The sequence below is a fragment of the Aotus nancymaae genome, unplaced genomic scaffold, assembly GCF_030222135.1.
Source record: "Aotus nancymaae isolate 86718 unplaced genomic scaffold, 86718_ANA_hifiasm-v0.15.2.pri h1tg000010l, whole genome shotgun sequence".
Classification (NCBI taxonomy): Eukaryota; Metazoa; Chordata; class Mammalia; order Primates; family Aotidae; genus Aotus; species Aotus nancymaae.
The window spans coordinates 59,388,738-59,409,358 of NW_026988421.1; the positions used below are offsets into that span (position 1 = coordinate 59,388,738).

Genomic DNA, 20,621 nt, shown 5'->3' on the forward strand with positions numbered 1-20,621 from the left:
GGCCCCCACTCTCTTCTGGCTTGCAGGGTTTTGGCAGAGAGACCTGCTGTTAGTCTGATGGGCTTCCCTTTTTGGGTAACCTGACCTTTCTCTTTGGCTGCCCTTAACATTTTTTCCTTCATTTCAGCCTTGGTGAATCTGACGATTATGTGTCTTGGGGTTACTCTTCTCAAGGAGTATCTTTGTGGTGTTCTCTCTATTTTTCTGAATTTGAATGGTGGCCTGTCTTGCTAGGTTGGAGAAGTTCTCCTGGATAATATCCTGAAGTGTGTTTTCCAGCTTGGTTCCATTCTCCCTGTCACTTTCAGGCACACCAATCAAACATAGGTTTGGTCTTTTCACATAGTCCCATATTTCTTGGAGGCTTTGTTCATTTCTTTTCATTCTTTTTTTCTAATCTTGTCTTCACTCTTTATTTAATTAAGTTGGTCTTTAATCTCTGATATCCTTTCTTCTGCTTGATCAATTCTGGTATTGATACTTGTGTATGTTTCACAAAGTTCTCGTGCTATGTTTTTCAGCTCTGTCAGGTCATTTATGTTATCTTCTAAACTGGTTATTCTAGTTAGCAATTCCTGTAACCATTCTTCATGGTTCTTAGCTTCCTTGCATTGGGTTAGAACATGCTCCTTTAGCTCGAAGGAGTTTGTTATTACCAACCATCTGAAGCCTTCTTCTGTCAATTCATCAAACTTATTCTGCATCCAGTTTTGTTCCCTTGCTGGAGAGGAGCTGTGATCCTTTGGAGAAGAGGCACTCTGGTTTTCGGAATTTTCAGCCTTTCTGCGCTTGTTTCTCCCCATCTTCATGGATTTATCTATCTTTGGTCTTTGATGTTGGTGACCTTCAAATAGGGTTTCTGAATGAGCAGCCTTTTTGCTGATGTTGATGGTATTCCTTTCTGTTAGTTTTCCTTCTAATATTCAGGTCCCTCTGCTGCAGGCCTGCTGGAGTTTGCTGGAGATCCACTCCAGACCCTGTTTGCCTGGGTATCACCAGCAGAGGCTGCAGAACAGCAAAGATTGCTGCCTTTTCCTTCCTCTGGAAGCTTCATCCCAGAGCAGCACCCACCAGATGCCAGCCAGAGCTCTCCTGTATGAGATGTCTGTTGAAAACTGTTGGGAGGTGTCTCCCTGTCAGGAGGCATGGGGGTCAGGGACCCACTTGAGGAGACAGTCTGTCTCTTAGCAGAGTTCAAGCACTGTACTGGGAGATCCACTGCTCTCTTCAGGGCCAGCAGGCCAGAACATTTAAGTCTTCTGAAAGTGTGCCCACAGCCGCCCCTTCCATCAGGTGCTCTGTCTCAGAGAGATGGAAGTTTTATCTATAAGCCCTTGACTGGAGATGCTGCCTTCCTTTCAGAGATGCCCTGCCCAGAGAGGAGGAATCTAGAGAAGCAGTTTGGCTACATCTCTGCCAAGCTGCAGTGGGCTCCACCCAGTTTGAACGTCCCACAGCTTTGTTTACACTGTGAGGGTAAATCTGCCTACTCAAGCCTCAGAAATGGTGGACTCCCCTCCCCCACCAAGCTCAAGCATCCCAGTTCGACTTTAGACTGCTGCACTGGCAGCAAGAATTTCAAGCCAGTGGATCGTTATTTGCTGGGCTCCATAGGGGTAGAATCTGCTGAGCTAGAACACTTGGCTCCCTGACTTCAGCCCCCTTTCCAGCGGAGTAAACAGTTCTGTCTTGCTAGGGTTCCAGGTGCCACTGAGGTATGAAAAAAACTCCTGCAGCTAGCTCGGTGTCTGTTCAAATTGCTGCCCAGTTTTGTGCTTGAAACCCAAGACTGGTGGCATAGGCACCTGAGGGAATTGCCTGGTCTGCAGGTTGCAAAGACCATGGGAAAAGTGTAGTATCTGGGCTGGAGTACACCATTCCTCATGGCACAGTCTCTTCATGGCTTCCCTTGGCTGGAGGAAGGAGTTCCCTGACCCCTTGTACTTCCTGGGTGATGCAATACCCCACCCTGCTTCAGTTCACCCTTCATGGGTTGCACCCACTCAGTCCCAGTGAGATGAGCTGGGTACCTCAGTTAGAAATACAGAAATCACCCACCTTCTGCATTGATCTCACTGGGAGCTGCAGACCAGAGTTTTTCCTATTTGGATATCTTGCCAGCCACCCCTCCTCCATGACACTTTGTACCAACCTCTACCATAACAACATATTGTTAATTTACTTTTTATCTAGCCTGTAAATTCCAGGAGAGCAGGATCATGATGGTATTTTTAAAAATGTGAATCCCTAGCACATACTAGAGTGACAGTGACCACCACAAAGTAAGCACGCAAAAAATAAACCATTTGCTGAGGTAATTAATTAACCAAATCAGAGATAACCGGAAAGATGTTGATTCTTTCTTAAAAAATAAAAATTTTACATAATTTAAATTTATATGGTCAAACATCATAAAATTTCAATTAAACAGGAAGAATAATCTCAAGAGATCTATTGTACATCATGGTGGCTACAGTTAATACCAATAAATTATATATATCAAAATTGCTAGAATGTGTTCTCACTATCAAAAAGGTGATAAGTATACAAGGTAATGCATATATACTAAATAGCTTGAGTTAGCCATTCCAGAATGTATATATATATTAAAACATCATGTTATATACCATAAATATATATAATTTTTACTTATCAAAATAGGGGATATAGAAGGGATGGTTAATGTATATAAAAATAAAGTTACATAGATGAAAATCTGGTGTTTGTAGCATAAGGGAAAGACCATAGTTAACAATAATTTATCACATATTTCAAAATAACTAAAAGAGTGGAATTAGAATGTTCCTAACACCAAAAAATGATAAATGCTTGCAGTGATGGATATTCCACTGTCACTCTGATTTGATCATTATACATTACATGCTTTTATCAAAATATCACACATACCCCATAAATAAGTACAACTATTATGTATCTACAGTAATTAAAAATATATACATTTTTGAAAAAAAAAAAATTCTTCTTCCCTAAAATTTCCAATAGGAAATTTATGACAAATCCAGCAAGTATACCCTGTTTATCTCTATTTCTTATTTCTCCTCTTACATCTTGATATGGTTTGGCTGTGTTCCCACCCAAATCTCATCTTGAATTGTAACTCCCACAATTCCCACGTGTCATGGGAGGAACCCGGTGGGAGGTGAATAAATTATGGGAGCAAGTCTTTCCTGCACTGTTCTCATGATAATGACTGAAACTCAAGAGATCCGATGTTTTTAAAAACAGGAGTCTCCCTACACAAGCTCTCTCTTTGCCTGCCTCCATCCACATAAGATGTGACTTGCTCCTCCTTGACTTCTGCCATGATTGTGAGGCCTCCCCAGCCATGTGGAACTGTACGTCTATTAAACCTCTTTCTTTTACAAATTGCTCAGTTTCAAGTATGTCTTTATCAGCAGCATGAAAACAGACTAATATAGTAAATTGGTACCAGTAGAGTGGAGTGCTGCTGTAGATACCAGAAAATGTGGAAGCAACTTGAGGCCTGGGTAACAGGCAGGGGTTGGAACCGTTTGGAGGGCTCAGAAGAAACCAAAATGTGGGAAGGTTTGGAACTTCTTAAAGACCGAGAAGTTGGTCTCTAAGAAGTTCAGTGGCTCTGCCCAAAATGCTGATAGCGATATGGGCAATAAAGCCCAGAATAAGTGGAAATAAGGAATTTGATGGGAACTGGAGCAAAGGTGACTCTTGTTATGTTTTAGCAAAGAGATTGGCAGCATTTTGCCCCTGCCCTAGAGATCTGTGAAACTTTTAACTTGAAAGAGATGATTTAGAGTATCTGGTGTAATAAACTTCTAAGCAGCAAAGCATTCAATATGTGACTTGGGTACTGTTAAAGGCATTCAGTTTTATAAGGGAAGCAGAGCATAAAAGTTTGGAAAATTTACAGCCTGACAATGTGATAGAAAAGAAAATCACATTTTCTGAGGAAAAATTCAAGCCAGCTGCAGAAATTTGCATAAGTAATAAGGAGCCAAATGTTAATCCCCAAGACAATAGGGAAAATGTCTCCAGGACACATTAGAGGTCTTCACAGCGGCCCCTCCCATTACAGGCCAGGAAGTCTAAGAGGAAAAAGTGGTTTCACGGTCAAGGCCCAAGCTCCCTGTGCTCTGTGCAGCCTAGGGACTTGGTGCCCTTTGTCCCAGCTGCTCCAGCCATGGTGGAAAGGGACGAATGTCAAGCTAGAGCCATGGCTTCAGAAGGAACTTCTGAAGCCTTGGCAGTTTCCATGTGATGTTGAGCCTGCAAGTACACAGAAGGCAAGAATTGAGGTTTGGGAACCTCCACCCAGATTTCAGAGAATTTATGGAAACACTTGGATGTCCAGGTAGAAGTTGGCAGCAGGGGCACAGCTCTCATGGAGAACCTCTGCTGGGACACTGTGGAAGGGAAATATGGGGTTGGAGCCCCCACACAGCCCCCACTAGGCACTGCCTAGTGGAACTGTGAAAAGATGGCCACTGTCCTCCAGACCCACCCCAGAATGAAAGATCCACTGGTAGCTTGCACCATGCACCTGGAAAAGCTACAGACACTCAATGGCAGCCCATGAACCCAGGCAGGAGGGAGACTATGCCCTGCAAAGCCACAGGGGCAGAGCTTCCCAAGACCATGGGAACCCACCTCTTGAATCAGCGTGATCTGGATGTGAGACATGGAGTCAAAGGAGATCATTTTGGAGCTTTAGGACTTGACTGCCCTGCTGGATTCTGGACTTGCATGGGGCCTATAGCCCCTTTGTTTTGACCAATTTCTCCCATTTGGAACAGCTGTATTTACCCAATGCCTATACCCTCATTCTATCTAGGAAGTAACTAACTTGCTTTGATTTTATAGGCTCATAGGCAGAAGGGACTTGCCTTGTCTCAGATGAGATGTTGGACTGTAGATTTCTGAGTTAATGCTGAAATGAGTTAAAACTTTGGGGAAATGTTGAGAAGGCATGATTGGTTTTGAAATGTGAGGACATGAGATTTGGGAGGTGCCAGCTGGCAGAATGATATGGTTTAGCCATGTCTCTCCACAAATCTCATCTTGAATTATAACTCCCACAATTCCCACATGTCATGGGAGAAACCAGGTTGGAGGTGATTGAATTACGGGGTAGGTCTTTCCTGCACTGTTCTCATGATAGTGAATAAGTCTCACAAGATCTGATGGTTTTAAAAACAGAAGTTTCCCTACACAAGTTCTCTCTTTGCCTGCCACCATCCACATAAAATGTGACTTGCTCCTCCTTGCTTTCTGCCATGATTGTGAAGCCTCCCCAGCTATGTGGAACTGTAAGTCCATTAAACCTCTTTCTTTCGTAAACTGTCGAGCCTCAAGTATGTCTTTATCAGTAACATGAAAACAAACTAACACATATCTTAAATACCAGTGTTGACTTGCTCTTTTTCTTTACATCTTAATATGCTTTTACATATTTTGCCTAAGATCTTCCACAAAATATACATAGCTTCTAACAGCTCTTAATTATACAGTAATTTTCCCTTTATCAGCTGCTGGTATCTTCAATAATAAAACACTTTAGAAAATCTTTTTGTTGGCACATATATATGCCTTTTAAAAAGAGGATGGCCTCAAAAAGTCTCAGCCACCAATATGGTAGTATGATTTTTCTGTCAATATAAATATTCATCATAGAATAATTGTTTGTCCAAAAATTCTTTAAAAAATCATATAGCAAATGTTAAATATACATTTGACAAAAGTTATTAAATTCTGGAACCATCTTCTATAAGACACTGGTCTATTACCTAATCCAAAGGGATCAACATTCCAACAACAAGCAAAACCTGACTATGGAAAATAAATAGATAAATAGAAAATAAAATAGAATAAAATAGATAAATAGAAATAAAATAAAATAGAATAGAATAAAATAAAATAAAATAGAATAAAATAGATAAATAGAAATCGATAAATAGAAAATAAATAGAAAATGGAAAATAAATAGATAAATGGAAAAAGTTGGAAAAGTTCGTTCAATTCAATAGTCAAATTTCTGGAACTTCATTTTTAGGAATAAGTCCAACATTTCACTCCAAGGGCCAAAAAGTGGGAGCAAGATACCATGGTGGAGAAATATGGGACAGGAAGAGAAGGTGAAAGAGAACTTACACCAGTTCTCACCAAGTAATTTATATCATATATCATTCAATCTTCACAAGACCCTTTCAAGGTATTCAGAATAAGTTTTATTCTCCCCATAACTCAGAAGAAGAAACCAAAGCTCACAGATTTTTAACTTTCCCAAAATTACCCAGCTAATCAACAACAGAGCCAGGATTCAAGCAAGGTCTCCACGCTGCCAAAAGTCATGTTTTCCTCCCACATTGTCCTGACCCAGTAAACAGAAGCTATCCAAGCCTATTTTCTTCCAAATAAAATTGACCCTTAGAAATCTAGATGCCAGGCTGAGCACAGTGGCTCACAACTGTAATCCTAGCACTTTGGGAGGCCGAGGCAGGTGGATCACCTGAGGTCAGGAGTTCAAGACCAGCCTGGCCAACATGGCAAAACTAAAAATACAAAAATTAGCTGGGCACGGTGGCGTGCACCTGTAATCCCAGCTACTTGGGAGGCTGAGGCAAGACAATCACTTGAATTCAGGAGGCGGAGGTTGCAGTGATCCGAGACTGTGACATTGCACAGTGCAAAAAGAGCACAACTCTGTCACAAAAGAAAAAAGAAATCCAGATGCCAATAAAACACGATGTGGAATTCTAAGAAGTACAAATAGTACAGAAAAGTTTGAAACGCTTGAACAGTATCAAAGAGAGAAAAATGTGAACTTAAATTCCTATAAAAAATTTATAAACAATAGTGACAATAGAGCCAAAATACCTTTCCAAGTTTTTACAATTAATGAAATATTGAAATATCAGCATTTTTTTCCTCTGTCCCCTGTTACCTTTCATTTGGACCTGTTTTCCCCAAAAGAACACATATATTTCCCTAAGGAACTAGACACATTTAAAAGTGCCATGTCAGGAATCCTTGATTATTTAATTTGGCAGTACTTGTCCCTTTCGGGGTTGCTCAGTAACCCATATTTATACTAGTTGCTTGTCTCAGACTATGTCCTTGTAAGTGTTCTATTGTAATTGCTTCTCCTGGAGCAGTCTCAGTGCAAAGAGTATAGTGTAACAGAAAGCTTTACAAAATCAGGAAATATATAGATACATGCTATTAAAAGAGAGTAACATCTCATTTATCTGACATCTAAAAGGAAATATACTTCAACAGGGTTGAAAAAATATGTAGAAAAAGTCATAAGAAGGAAAAAAGAATAAGGCCACTTTAAAAAAAAAAAAACATTGTGAGTTCAGAGGAATTTTTTAATGCTATGAAATAAACAAACAACAACCAAAAACAAAACAAAACAAAACACAAAATGTAGAAGGAACTTGTATGAGTGTCAGGAGGAGAAAAAAAGTACAGAAGCCTGCATGAAATAGTGAAGATGGGAGAAGGCAGGCCTTTTTCCATTACATGCAAAATAAGGGCGAGAAATTAAAAGGCAGCCCACTGTTCTGGGGGAAGAAAAGTGTATGCCCAGAAGAAATTTGTATCTTTAAAGTGGATATCCTCCTTCCACCAAAAATCTATAATAGATTATTATAAAGTAGGCTTGGGGAGTGTGGTGTCTGACTGCAGAATTCTTCTTAGGAAGGGCACTACTTATACTGAGGAAAATACCTTAAGGAGTAATTTAAGGTGGATAATGATATCCTAACGGCACAAGTGAGCAGAGGCCAAGTCCAGTGGTAGAGAGATAACTATTCTTTACTGCATTTCAATGAAAAGAATTTAAAAGTGTGAGGGAAACTAGTTAGAGAGAAAGAATGTGGAAAGACAATAGATGGAGTTGCTAAATAAGATTCTGAAGATTTCTACAAATTGGAGCCACTTAGAATATATTGTTGTAATATAGAAATCTCTCCCTTCCATCTTCCTGTAAGTTTCTGTAAGGTTTGCTATATTCATAGACATCCCTACTCTGGTAGGGTTGGAGAATTTGTGTGTCTGTGTGTCTGTGTGTCTATGCTCAAAAGGGGAATGCCAACTCCAGATTCTGGGTGAACATAACGTAGAATAGACATAGAAAGACAATCCATAAATGAAAGTAATTCAGTGGAAGCAAAAGCTTGGAGCCAGAGTTGACCCCGAAATTTTGCAGAAATTTTAAGCTCCCAGAGAATTTGCAGAAATTTGGGGAGGAACATTATACGTGATAGGACACAGAATGAGTATTTAAAGTAATTATATTGAGATCTTAAGTGCAAGAAGATCCCAGCAAACAAGTGGCTTTGCATCATAAGTAAGTGGATTATGACTAATTAAAAACAATGAAGTTCAGAAAAAAAAAAAAGCAAGCAAGCAATGGTCACTTAGAGCTCTTATTGGGTTATTAAGAAGTAAGTCATGTCAAACTAATTTCATTTCCTTTATAACGGAGATTACTAGACTGATAAATCCACAATGCCACAAATAATATATCTTGATTTCAAGAAGGTCTTTCAAGAAGTACTTGAGGATGAAATAAAGAAGCATGGTTTATACAGCAGTCCAATGAAGCAAGCTTGAAGCTCATTTCAACAATCTTACTCAAAGGGTGTTCACATTTGATTGGTATTATCTAAAAGAAAGATATAATACTGTTTTCCATGTCATTAAACATTTTTTCATGAATAAATTTGAAAATGATATTAGGTTAGGAAAGGAAGACAAAACCCAGAGTCAAAGGATCTTGATGGACTGTAACAAAAAGCCAGAATTAATAAGATAAAGTTCAGTGAATATAAATGTAACTTCTACCTTTACATATTTAAAAAAAAAAACTAGTATCAGAGGAGGAAGACCTTGATTAGGAGTAGTTTGAGCTCAGAGACTTGGAGGTTTTAATTGCTTTCAAAATCAATATGAACCAACAACATGACAAGGCTACTGCGATAGGTAAGATAATGTTAGACATTAAACCAGGGATGTAATTGTCCATTTATATCATGGAATGTTCACATTGGAGAGTTTGTTTTGATTTAAAGATATCGATTTCAACACTTTGTGGAAGTTACCTACAACCTAGAATGCATAAAAAAAGGATTTACAGAGATGATTAGGGGGGACTTCTATTTCTTATAATGGCAAATTAGAAATTCAGTCCAATCTTCTGCTGAAGGAAACAAATAAGGTTTGATGATAAAACAATTCATCTTAAAAATATCAAAGAGCTAATAAGACAGTGAGAAATTTCCTGAAATGGATTTCAGAAGAGGCAATGTTCAGTCTACAATCAAAAATGGCCATTCACATTATAAGACAAGACACCATGAGCAAAAACAGGGAAAATGATAGAGAGGCAGACATCCAGGGAGTCCAAACACTGGAGTTTTCAAACCTCGACCATCAGACAGTTCTGCTTGCCATATCAAATAGATCAAAATAAAGACTGAAAATTTCAGAAGGAAACTAAAAGTCATACAAAGAAATGTAAGCCAATTTGAAAAATATATGGAAATTCTAGGGTATTTAGAGTGGTCTGAAACTATCATATAAGGAACATTCAAAAGTCAAAAAATGTTTAGCCTAGAAAAGGGGAAACATAGGTAAGTCCTAAAAGTAATCATCAGTTATTTGAAAAGAGCCTTTTCTATTGCCTTGATTCTGTGTTGCTCCAGGAAGCAAAACTAGATGCACTGGTTTGAAATGGCAGGGAGGCAGTTTTAAGCTCAGTTTGAGAAATATGTCCCCAACAATTAGAAATGTCCAAAACCAGCTTCATTGTCTGAGAGAATTGAGATTGTTATCATTGATAGTGATCACCTAATTTTAGGCAGTTGCATACATTCCATATTATCAGAGAGTCTTTCTACTTCAGGTAAAATATTAAACTGTAAGGGCACTGATATTTCTCCACTATGATTCTTTTGATTCCAAGTAGAAGCTAATATTGGCATAGACATTACTAGAATATTTCCCAAAGTATGGTTTTTGAAAGTTTCAGGATTAATATACTACAGAAGAGTTCTGGGGTCAAAAAAGTTTGTGAAATTCTGAATGAAGCAGAATTAAACAAGATTCTCCATGGCAATATTTCTCAACGACTTTAATGTGCTAATGTGCACCAAAACATTCATGGGAATTTCTATGTGCAGCTGATCATTTACAAAAACCAACTCTTTTCCTGTTCCTTATTTTCAAGACATGTTCTACAGAATACTTTTGGGGAAATGTTGGGCTACTCTTGATGATCTCAAAAACAATTTAGTGTTTTTCATTCTACATGAAGTCTTGAAAGAATTGAGTTGATAATATGATTCATATATAAACTTTTCATGAGGATAAAACCATGGAAAAACTACCATAATTTACCGCAAAAAGTGTTCCCTTCTCTTTGTAAGATGTCACTTCCTTTTTCATAACGTATCATTGTTGTACTATACATACTCCTAAGCGACATAATCTAGTTGAAATTCAGGCTCTAACAGCAACCAAGTGTAGGAGAGGATGGTTGGAATTTTAAAAGCCCCCTGGCATAGCTAACTTACTTTAACAACTGGTTATAGATCCATGAATTAGCCTAAACTTGTAATAGCTGTTTGTTGTTGAAGCTGTTCTAACCATTAGAGTAGTAAGTTCCAAAAGTTTTAATTCTTTTCTGTTGCCTTGAGGATGTTACTTAAATGCAATGTGCCTCAGCTTTCTCTTTTCTTAAACAGAAATCATGATCATAGGGCTGTTGTGAGAATTGAATTAAAGGAGATAATCCAGCACAGTGTTTGGCACATTATAAAAATCCAACAAATATTCACTATAATTTTTATTGCAAGAGGTAATACTTTACTTTTGTTTGATCTTCAATACCATCCTGCTTCATTTGCATGACATGATGTATGTGAATTACCTACCTCTGTGCCTAACTCCTACTGGACACTCAATTAAACCGGTAGTGAAGGTGGTTGTGTTCTTTATATACAGTTACCTCCTAATTGGTTTGAAGGTGGCAATTTTCACCTTACAAAAGCCCTGCATTCTGCCATATCTTAACAAATCTAGAGTCTAAAACAGAAATTATTGGGTCATTGGAACTAGGTATTACTGCGTTACTGGAACTAGGAATTATCTATCACTTAATCTTTTGTACCCATTTCTTGTTTACAGCATTTATTAGTGTCTATAGTCAAATATGAGACAAATGAATCTCAGAAATGTTCAGTAATTTGTCTATGGTTATTCAACAAACCAAGAACCAAGTAACAGAAGCCTCTGTTCAATCATATCACCTACAAATCCACTAGTAAACAGCTGCTGGTAATGAGAACAATTTCCTTTCCTAAAAATCTACTTCAACTAAGAAAAAAAAAAGATATTGAATTGCTCTTTTTACAGTAATAAAACTGTCAGTTCAGTAATTTGTCTATGGTTATTCAACAAACCAAGAACCAAGTAACAGAAACCTTTGCTCAATTATATCACCCACAAATTCACTAGTAAACAGCTGCTGGTGATGAGAACAATTCCCTTTGTTCTCTTAAACAAAAAGCTACTTAACCTAAAAAAAAAAAAAGTATTGAATTGCTCTTTTTGAGTAATAAAACCATCAAAAGAAAAAAATGAAAATACAAAGACAGGGTCACTCTAGTGTTAAGCAATAGTGAATACAAGAAAGATGTGGCCGGGCCCAGTGGCTCACACTTGTAATCCCAGCACTTTAGGAGGCCAAGGCAGGCGGATCATGAGGTCAGGAGTTTAAGATCAACCTGACCAAATAGTGAAACCCGTCTCTACTAAAAAAGAAAAATAATTGAAAAATACAAAAATTTAGCCAGCATGGTGGTGTGAGCCTGTAATCCCAGCTTCTCGGAAGGCTGAGGCAGAAGAATCACGTGAACCTGGGAGGCGGAGGTTGCAGTGAGCCAAGATCACACCATTGCACTCCAGCCCAGGTGACAGTGCGAGACTCCGTCTCAAAAAGAAAAAAGGATGCAAAGAAAGGTTTAGCTTAGCAGCTAGAGAAAATGATTTTGACAAGAAGGTTAATGAAATAAGACCATTGTTTGCTTAATAAAGTAGTGATATTAAAATCACAGACACTTTAGGAAAATGCAGATGTATTTATGGACAGCGTGTAAGAGTCCTATTTCAAGCAGAAAATACAACAGATATAAAAAGAGTTCTTTGCAACCTTTTCATCTGAACTCTATTAATGATTTAGTCAAACTAAGAAAACAAAAATGCTTTAATAAAATTCTCTCTTAAAAATGTGCTAAGTGGGTTTGTCAGACAAAATAAAACATTCAGAATATCTTGCTAACTTTGTATCCTCCTAGTTAATATGCATTATTTACTCATATTAAATACATATCTACATTTTCCTAATGAATTACTACAGACACCACAGACTACCTGTAAACACACACTGTTTATCCTGAATCAAGAGGACCTGGCAAAGTAGAATTCATTTACAAACTAGGATAAATTTCCAAATGTCTTAAGCTTTAAGGTTTCTATTTCTCAAGTTATTTATACCTGGATGTTTATTATATATTATCTATATAATTATGTTTATTTATAGAGGGCATAGTTAAATGGTCAAAAGTTTAGAACTTTCTCCTAGGCATTTCCTTATAAGTAACCCATCTTCTGTTCAATTTCCCATTGGCTTTAGAATGTACTCTGGCTTCCTTATTTTGAGGTATACATTAGTCTTCACAATCCAATCTAGTCTGCTTCTGAAGGGTGATGTTAAGAAATGAGAGCGAAGCCAAGATGCACTAGGATTGACGCCAGGTTGAGAGAATAAAATTAGAAGTGAAGACAATGCTGAGGTTAACTAAGCCATCTTTTACTTACAGCTGACACGTGCTGCAAGAGACACATGACATCAATCATGTCCGCAAGAATAAGGAGTCTCGTCACTGCAGCCAGCAAGGCACGGGCGGCTTGAACCACAGCCTCCCTTTTTGGGAGAAAACAGGGGTCATCTGTAAATCTCTCAGCTGATACTTTCAGAGCTTCACCTGAAAAACACAACCCCAAATAAGTTATACTTCAACTACGCCTATTTCAGAATTTATCAGCCAACTTAATTTCAAGTAAATTCCAAGACCAAGCGTAATATAGAAATATTGTCAGTTGACACTAGCACATTGTCTCTTAATAAACAATGCAGTTTCAAATTAACATTTGTTTTTGACAAATATTCTGGAATTAAGAAGCATGATATCATTTTCCTGCAAAAAATTGTGCTCAATTAACTAGGAACATCTAGTAAAATTGCTGTCAACTTCTACAGTTGCTGAATCTCATTTCTTGTAAAACGTTTTATTACTAAAACTTCAATCATAAACAATTCTGCTTATAAAAACAAGGTAAATCTTTATCGAGTTATTTTCCAACTCAATGGATGTTAGAAAAGAGCTAGCCTTTAAGATAATAAAACCACAGCTCTCTGATAAAAGTTTAACATAGGAAAATTTATTCTAAACTATAAATATAATGAATAAACTATATCCTAAATTTAGTCACAGAAACAGTACTTCATAGTGCATAATTGTTAGAGAATATTGTGTCCACTATTTTTAATGCCTTTTCATTTGAAATATATTTATTATAAAAGAAGAATGTATTCATTCATTGTTTTAAGTTCCCGGTTCAAAAGGATATAAAATGAAAATATTTAATAAAAAGTCTCTCTTTACTCCCATCCAATAACATAATTGATAGAGAATCACCACATCCACTATTTTTTAAGGTTTTAAGTCTAAACTGTTTTTATTATAAAAGTATTATAATACATGTCCATTACTTTTAAATAATTCATCATACTAAAGAATATCAAGTATAAAATTTAAAAGTCGCCAAACGAATCCCCCAAAGCACCAACTATTCAGCTCTTGTATATCTATCCAGAAAATCTTCCATGAATGTATGATTTATATGTATATGTATATATAGATACATACATGCTCTATATACATAACTGCATATATGTTTTATATATGTATATGTTTTATGAATAGATTCATACACATTCACATATACAAATATATGTCTTCATAAAGACAGATTTTTATAAGAAAACATAGTTATTTTACATGTTGTAAGAGGAAAAGAAAAATATAGAGCCTTTAATAAGTAGTATCATACTAGAGAAATTTTCTATAATTTCTTCTTTTTGCTTATCAATTTGTTTTCCTTTTATACTGGGAAATAGGCAACCAGGAGGCAATATAGCACAGTAATTAACATTGTGGGCTCTGGAGCCAGACTGCTTCAATGTCTCTGTCCTAGTACCTTAATCAAGTCACTTAACCTCATTACTCTTCATTTTCTTCTTTTTTAAATTAATTAATAATAATACCTACTATTTTAGGAGTATTAAATATGAGCACATAAGTTGTATTTCATTGATACACTGTAATTATTTTACCAGGCCCCTATTCGAACACATAAGTTATTTCCAACTGTTTTCTATTTCATACAATAGTACAGAGAACACCCAGGACATTTATCTTTGCATGCATGAACAAGTTTAACTGTCAGATAAATTCCTAAAAGTAGAATTGCTGAGTCAAGGGGCAAATGAATTTTAAGTTTTGTTATATATTGCCACAAATTATCCAAAATACAATCATCCCATCAAAAATATACAAAAGGGTCTGTCTTACCCATTTATGGATTACATCCATAAATATTTTAGTTTTCAGTGACTCATGAATCTTAGCATAAAGAAAATTTAGTCAGCTATTTTATTAAATAAAGAATACTGTTTCTTATAATAGACAAAACTTGTGAAGAGCTCTGAGACTGTCTTAACATGTTAATATGTCTCATTTAGATCTCTTTAGCAATACCAAGTTAGTAACTAGGACTCTAGATACTTCTGAGATCAAATTCTTACACGCCCCTTTTAACTCTGGGAACTTGGACACTAAATACCTTCAATGTCCTTATCTACAGGAAAGGGGTAAAAATATGACTTATCTCACAGTGTTTTCTGGATGCTTGGATGAGACAGTTCATATAATATATTTAGCACAGTATTTAAACATGGAAAGTACTCAACAAAGATTAACTGTTTATTATTTTGGGGGAAATTTCTAATAGAGATGGTAAATTTTTAAGACCAGTAAGTGGATGATTTTCATGTGCTTCTCTGCAAGTCAGAATTGCTGCTATGAGACTATAAAAAGTTAAGCTGACCTCCAAAATTTGGAGAGCAGATGAATGCCCACAAAAAAAGATTTTTTTTTCTTCTTGTAATTATGAGTTGGAAAGTTATAGTAGCCTTTTTAGAATACTGCCTTTGACTTTACATACTAAAACTAAATATATATCAAAAAATTATGTATTCTTGACTCTAAAAAATGTTAGAATGTTAAACAACTGGCTGAAGAGCCATATTCAGAAAGAAGTAATTTAAACAAATATTATATCCTTGTCTTCATTAAAGGGATATGAAGAGCCAGTCAGGTAGGTGTGTTGGGAAGAGAAAAGTCACTCCCAAAATACATTAATAAAGATGCTATAACTTAAATTCTTATTGCTGGACTTGTCCCTAATTTCCCCAATATTCCTAACCCCTTTCAGCTAGTTTCAGCCCACACTCTGGTCTTAACTTAAACATCACTTCCTATGGGAAGCTTGGACCACCCCCCCATTACTAAGATAGGTCTTACAATAATATCCTATGCTTTCTACCATAACTTTCATCATAATTTATTATAACAAATTGTGTCAAAACCTGTCTTTTCTTCTAGATCATAAACTAGTAAGTGCAAGAGCTGCATTGGTCCTGGTTACCACAGCTTTCTCAGGATCTAAAATAGTGCCTACTCTTGCATATACTCAATACATTGACTATAAACTGCTGAATGAATAAGTGCATGAATACTATTCAACTTTTATTTGATAAACATTTGGTGTTCCCTATATTAAACAGCTGTATCCTAGGTATCCAGGATATAGATATCAGTATGAAACAGTTTTGCAGCCCAAGAAGTTCAGAGTCAAGTGAAAGTCAACAAACACTAATACAATCTAGACAGGTCTCTGGTACAGGCCTGTACAAAGTACTAAGAGACACAGAGGAGGACCTACCTCTGCCTGAGGTGTCAGAAGAAATACAAAGGAATGTTCTAGGTAAAAGAAACATGTTCCAACTATGATAAGGTATTGATAATGATAGTTGGTTTATAGACTGCAGCTAGTTCACTGTCAAATTGATTTCTGACAGGAGAAAATGGTTATTTTCCTAATTAAATAGAAAAAAAAAGGTACAAGTTTCCTTTCCATCTAGAATATGAGCATCTATTTTTAAAAAGTCTCATGTAGCGAGTCACTCTTTTGAAATATCATTCCCAATCTTGCTTATAATGCTTTTACTTTGAAGTTTGCTGAATAGGAAATTTCACTTTTAAAATACATACAAATAAAAATAACTACTTTTTTCTTGAAGAAATTCCACTCTACACATAAAAATAATTTTAAAAAGGTCTTGAAAATGCCACAAGAACTAGTTTCAGAAAACTTCTTTCTACTGAATCCGTTTAGTCTTTTTCCTAAAAAATGGGATTTTTTTTAAATCATTAAAAAAACAGTTATGAAATGCCTGCTAAAATAAGGTACTACTAGAGTATATAGTCTACGAATATCTAGAGGTAACTTTTATACACCTATATAAGTTTAAGAGATGAAAATTTCTGAATATATATGTAGAATCTGACATATAAAACTTTTTATATAATCAAATAAATAAGCTCCAGAAGTACAAAAAAAATTGTTACTCAATACACATATTACAAAATATTCTTTATTTTATAAAGCTTCCTACATGTTCTTTTACAGGTTCTTTTGCTGCATTTAAAAGTATAATTCTACTTTCTAAAAGTGATTATATTGATTATAAACTTAAAAAGTCAAAGAAAACATGGTATAAGAAAAATATTGCTAGGAAAAAGAGAATAACCAACATGAAAAGGGACAGGTACTAAAGATAAAAATTTCCCCAACTTTTATTTGACATTATGTTTATTATTTCAATTAAGATTCCTAATATATGCATCTGGCCAAGTGATACAAATACATCATGGTAAAAGGTTTATATCATACATACATACATAACATGCATTATAGTACATATTCATTTATTCAATATATAATAGAGTTCACAGACTGAGACTAAACACTCAGGGTTTGTTTTTGTTTTTAATTGGGAAACTGCCATTTCGAATTTGAAAACTCTGAAGTGGTAGAAGCTTAAATTTAACTTTTTAGCAGACAATTATTACATTTGGCAGAAAAGAGAGGAGGATGACCTCAATTCAATCCTAAACTTACACAGCTGTTAAACAAACAAACAAAAAAAAAACAGTAAAAAAAGATTCTCCTTTAAAATGTTCAAGACAGTTGGACTATAAGGAGCAAACATGTTTTGTATGATAAAATAAAATCTTACCATGGCAGGTGGAAAGGCAGGAAAGCTAGCCACTGCTGTGTGGACCCAGGGTTGGCTGCTACAGCAGGGTTGTACACTAGGAATGCAGTTGCATATAATTGCTATTGCAAACTATTGGCTATGTTTTATTTCCATTTTATTATGTTCAAACTCAGTAAAGTCTCATTAAAAGTTATAATTTGCTTCCAGCCAAGGCAGAGTAACAGAGACCAGATACCTTTCCTACCTGAAACCAAAAAATAGACCAAATAAATGCAAAAATGGTTATAAAGCACTGGATGTCAGGCAAGGAAGGACAGTAATCCCTGAGAAATGAACAACAACAACAAAAAAGGATGAGTCCTCTGATAGCCCAGCTCACCACCATGAGAGACTTTCCTGGCCACGATACAGGAAGAGGAAACCAAGGCAGAGCCTGGCAAACTCTCTGAGCTGAGGAGACAAAGCTGAGAGCCCTGGGAGATCAAGGCAGTAAAAGTACAAAATAGAACAGAATATGATAAAGAGAAGAGATCCACAAAGAAAGAACACAGATAATCTGCACACGCTCCCTCTTGAGTATTTAGCTGAATACTGATCAACACATATACTGGAAGAAACCACCCAAGGCTAGGAAAACAACCATTCAAAAAGATTTGAGGTAACAGTACTTGCCCCTCACACAGGACTGAGAATAATGCTTGTCCAACCACCAGACTGGAAAACTTCATAACTCATGGGACATTCAAATACAAAAAAGAGTCTTGTCTCAATAGTGGGAAAGAATTAGCCTTAGACTGAACATTGCCCTAGTGCCCTCTAAAAAGGACAGAGAAAGCAGAATTCCCAACTTCAAGACCAGCAACATTCATGCATCAGAGAAGACAGAGAGCCAGGTAAAAGCAACAGCAGACCAGCATAATGATTTAATGAAAATGGAAGGACATGAGCAGCCAGCCACTGAGCCCTGCACCATTGGGAACTCTCAAAACAGATTCTATAAAATTATATACAATTCTTTATAAAACATAAAATTTGACAGGGCTAGTTTGCATAAAAGTAATAGAAACATCTCCCAATCATCATAAATAGGATATAGTAGCAGCTGTCTTAAAAGACTTCCTCTTAACCACTCTCTAAACTAATAAATTAACTCTTTTTATTCACTCTTCACAACATATTGATGATATCTCCTTTCTGGTATGTAAAATGTACTGAAGACTTTCTGCTCCCAATAATTGAAGTTGATCGAGAAGTTGGAAAGGTTTGTTTCCCCAATCTTTTCATGTGAGTTGTAATTACAATTATATTGTTTTATTATTATATACAAATCTATCGAATATAAGCACAAAAAATATCTATTAATTCTTTAAAAACTCACTTTTAATGCTTTGGAGACATTCAGTAAAGGTGAGTTGCTAAAAATGTTGTTAAGATGGGTATGAAAGCAAAATTTGGTAAAAGTTGGGGCAGGGCAAGGCAAGAGAAAGGATTATAAAAGATCAAGAAAGATTCTGCAGTTAGGTAGTTTCCCAAGTGTCATTAAGTTTTCTTCCATGAAGATACCAAAACTGGAAATCTTAGTCAATATAGTTTGGTTGTAGTTTTAGTCAAAACGACTGTATAAGATACAATAAACAAACCATGCTAAAAAGAAATTGGATAATGTTCATGTTACATCCTTCAATATAAAATAAAATATTTAAGATGTGCGTTTGTATGTGTATAACTAATGAACTAATGAACTTTTTACTTCTAATAATGAGAACAAATATATGTTGAAGCAAAAATTATCTGCTATATTTTAAAACACTGGAAATAACTTTCAGTCACATTTAGTCAAACTTTAATTATATACTTATATGAGTGCACAACTCCTAATTTAAAACTTTATTAATATATTTTTATGAGTAAAATATTTTGTACAATGTATCTATAAACTATGTACCTAAATAAATTTCAATATTAAGGAAGCTTTTAAAATAGAGCTAAACATCTTTTCAGAATTTCAAAGAAAAATGCATTTTTTTTAATTTTCAAAAAACTGACCAAGTCATTTCATGTCATATTTAAACTTGACAACTTTTTTTCTATGCAGGCTCTCACTCTGTCACCTAGGCTGGAGTACAGGGGTAATCTTAGCTAACAGCAGTCTCAAACTCCTGGGCTCAAGCAATCCTCCTGCCTCAGCCTTCCAAGGAGCTGAGACTACAGGTATTCACCACCAAACCCAACTAATTTTTTGTATCTCTTGTAGAGACAGGGTCTCATTATGTTGCCCAAGCCGATCTAGAACTCCTGGCCTCAAGTGATCCTCCCACCTTGGCCTCTAAAAATGCTGGAATTACAGGCATGAGTCACCCCACTGAGCTAAATTTGACAATAATTTTAAGATCAAATATACAAAATATATTCCTACAACATTATCATCTCCTGGTGTTAGAAGTTTCTTATACTTAAAGTGGTTTACAGGAAAACAAACTGACAAAAGAACAAAACAATCCATATTGTAAACCAATCAATAAAAAGAGAAAATAGTATAGATGTATAACTTAATTAAATGTTTAAACTTCGAGCTGAAATAGCTGCCCACAATTACTCTCTATTGAATTTCTCTCCCTACAACCTATTGACTGATATGCCACGCACCAATAAACACTTTTATATTATTCTCGATGTCAATTTTATTATTTTGAGGTGAAAAAATAAGCCTTACAACTAAGATTTCTGACTAAAATTAATTCATCATTTTTTTCTAATATTTCACTATATGGCTAAATATAGTAAGCTTAGCCATGTATACACTTACATTACACTATGCTGAAAAATTTGTACCTTTGCTTTTTTTGACAACTGCAAAAAGAATCTCATTCTAGTACTTTGAAGTTGAAAGTTATTTTTTAATAAATGATACCTAATCCTTACAAATGGTTCATTCATTCATATATTAAATATTGAGCATTAAAATATGCAAAGCACTATGGGGTATACAACAATGATTATAACATGGTCTCTACCAGGTACCCTCAAATAGGTAAATGAACCACTTTAATGAGAAGATTCTTCTGTTTTGTTTTAAATGTCACCATCTTCAGATACACCTACCTCAAAGTATATTAAGACATAATTCTATAGTGCTTTCCCTCCAAAAAAA

The 20,621-nt window shown here is 35.8% G+C and overlaps 1 protein-coding gene across 5 annotated transcripts in view; it reads right to left on the reverse strand.

Annotated features, from left to right (window-relative positions):
• The window catches only part of CTNNA3 (catenin alpha 3), a 1,835,081-nt gene that overhangs the window by 1,643,143 nt on the left and 171,317 nt on the right, over positions 1-20,621 (reverse strand). For all 5 annotated transcript variants that reach the window (XM_064374172.1, XM_064374173.1, XM_064374171.1 and 2 more), the window contains one exon: positions 12,883-13,049. In XM_064374172.1, the coding sequence (XP_064230242.1) occupies positions 12,883-13,049 (167 nt within the window). The remainder of the gene's footprint in view (positions 1-12,882; positions 13,050-20,621) is intronic.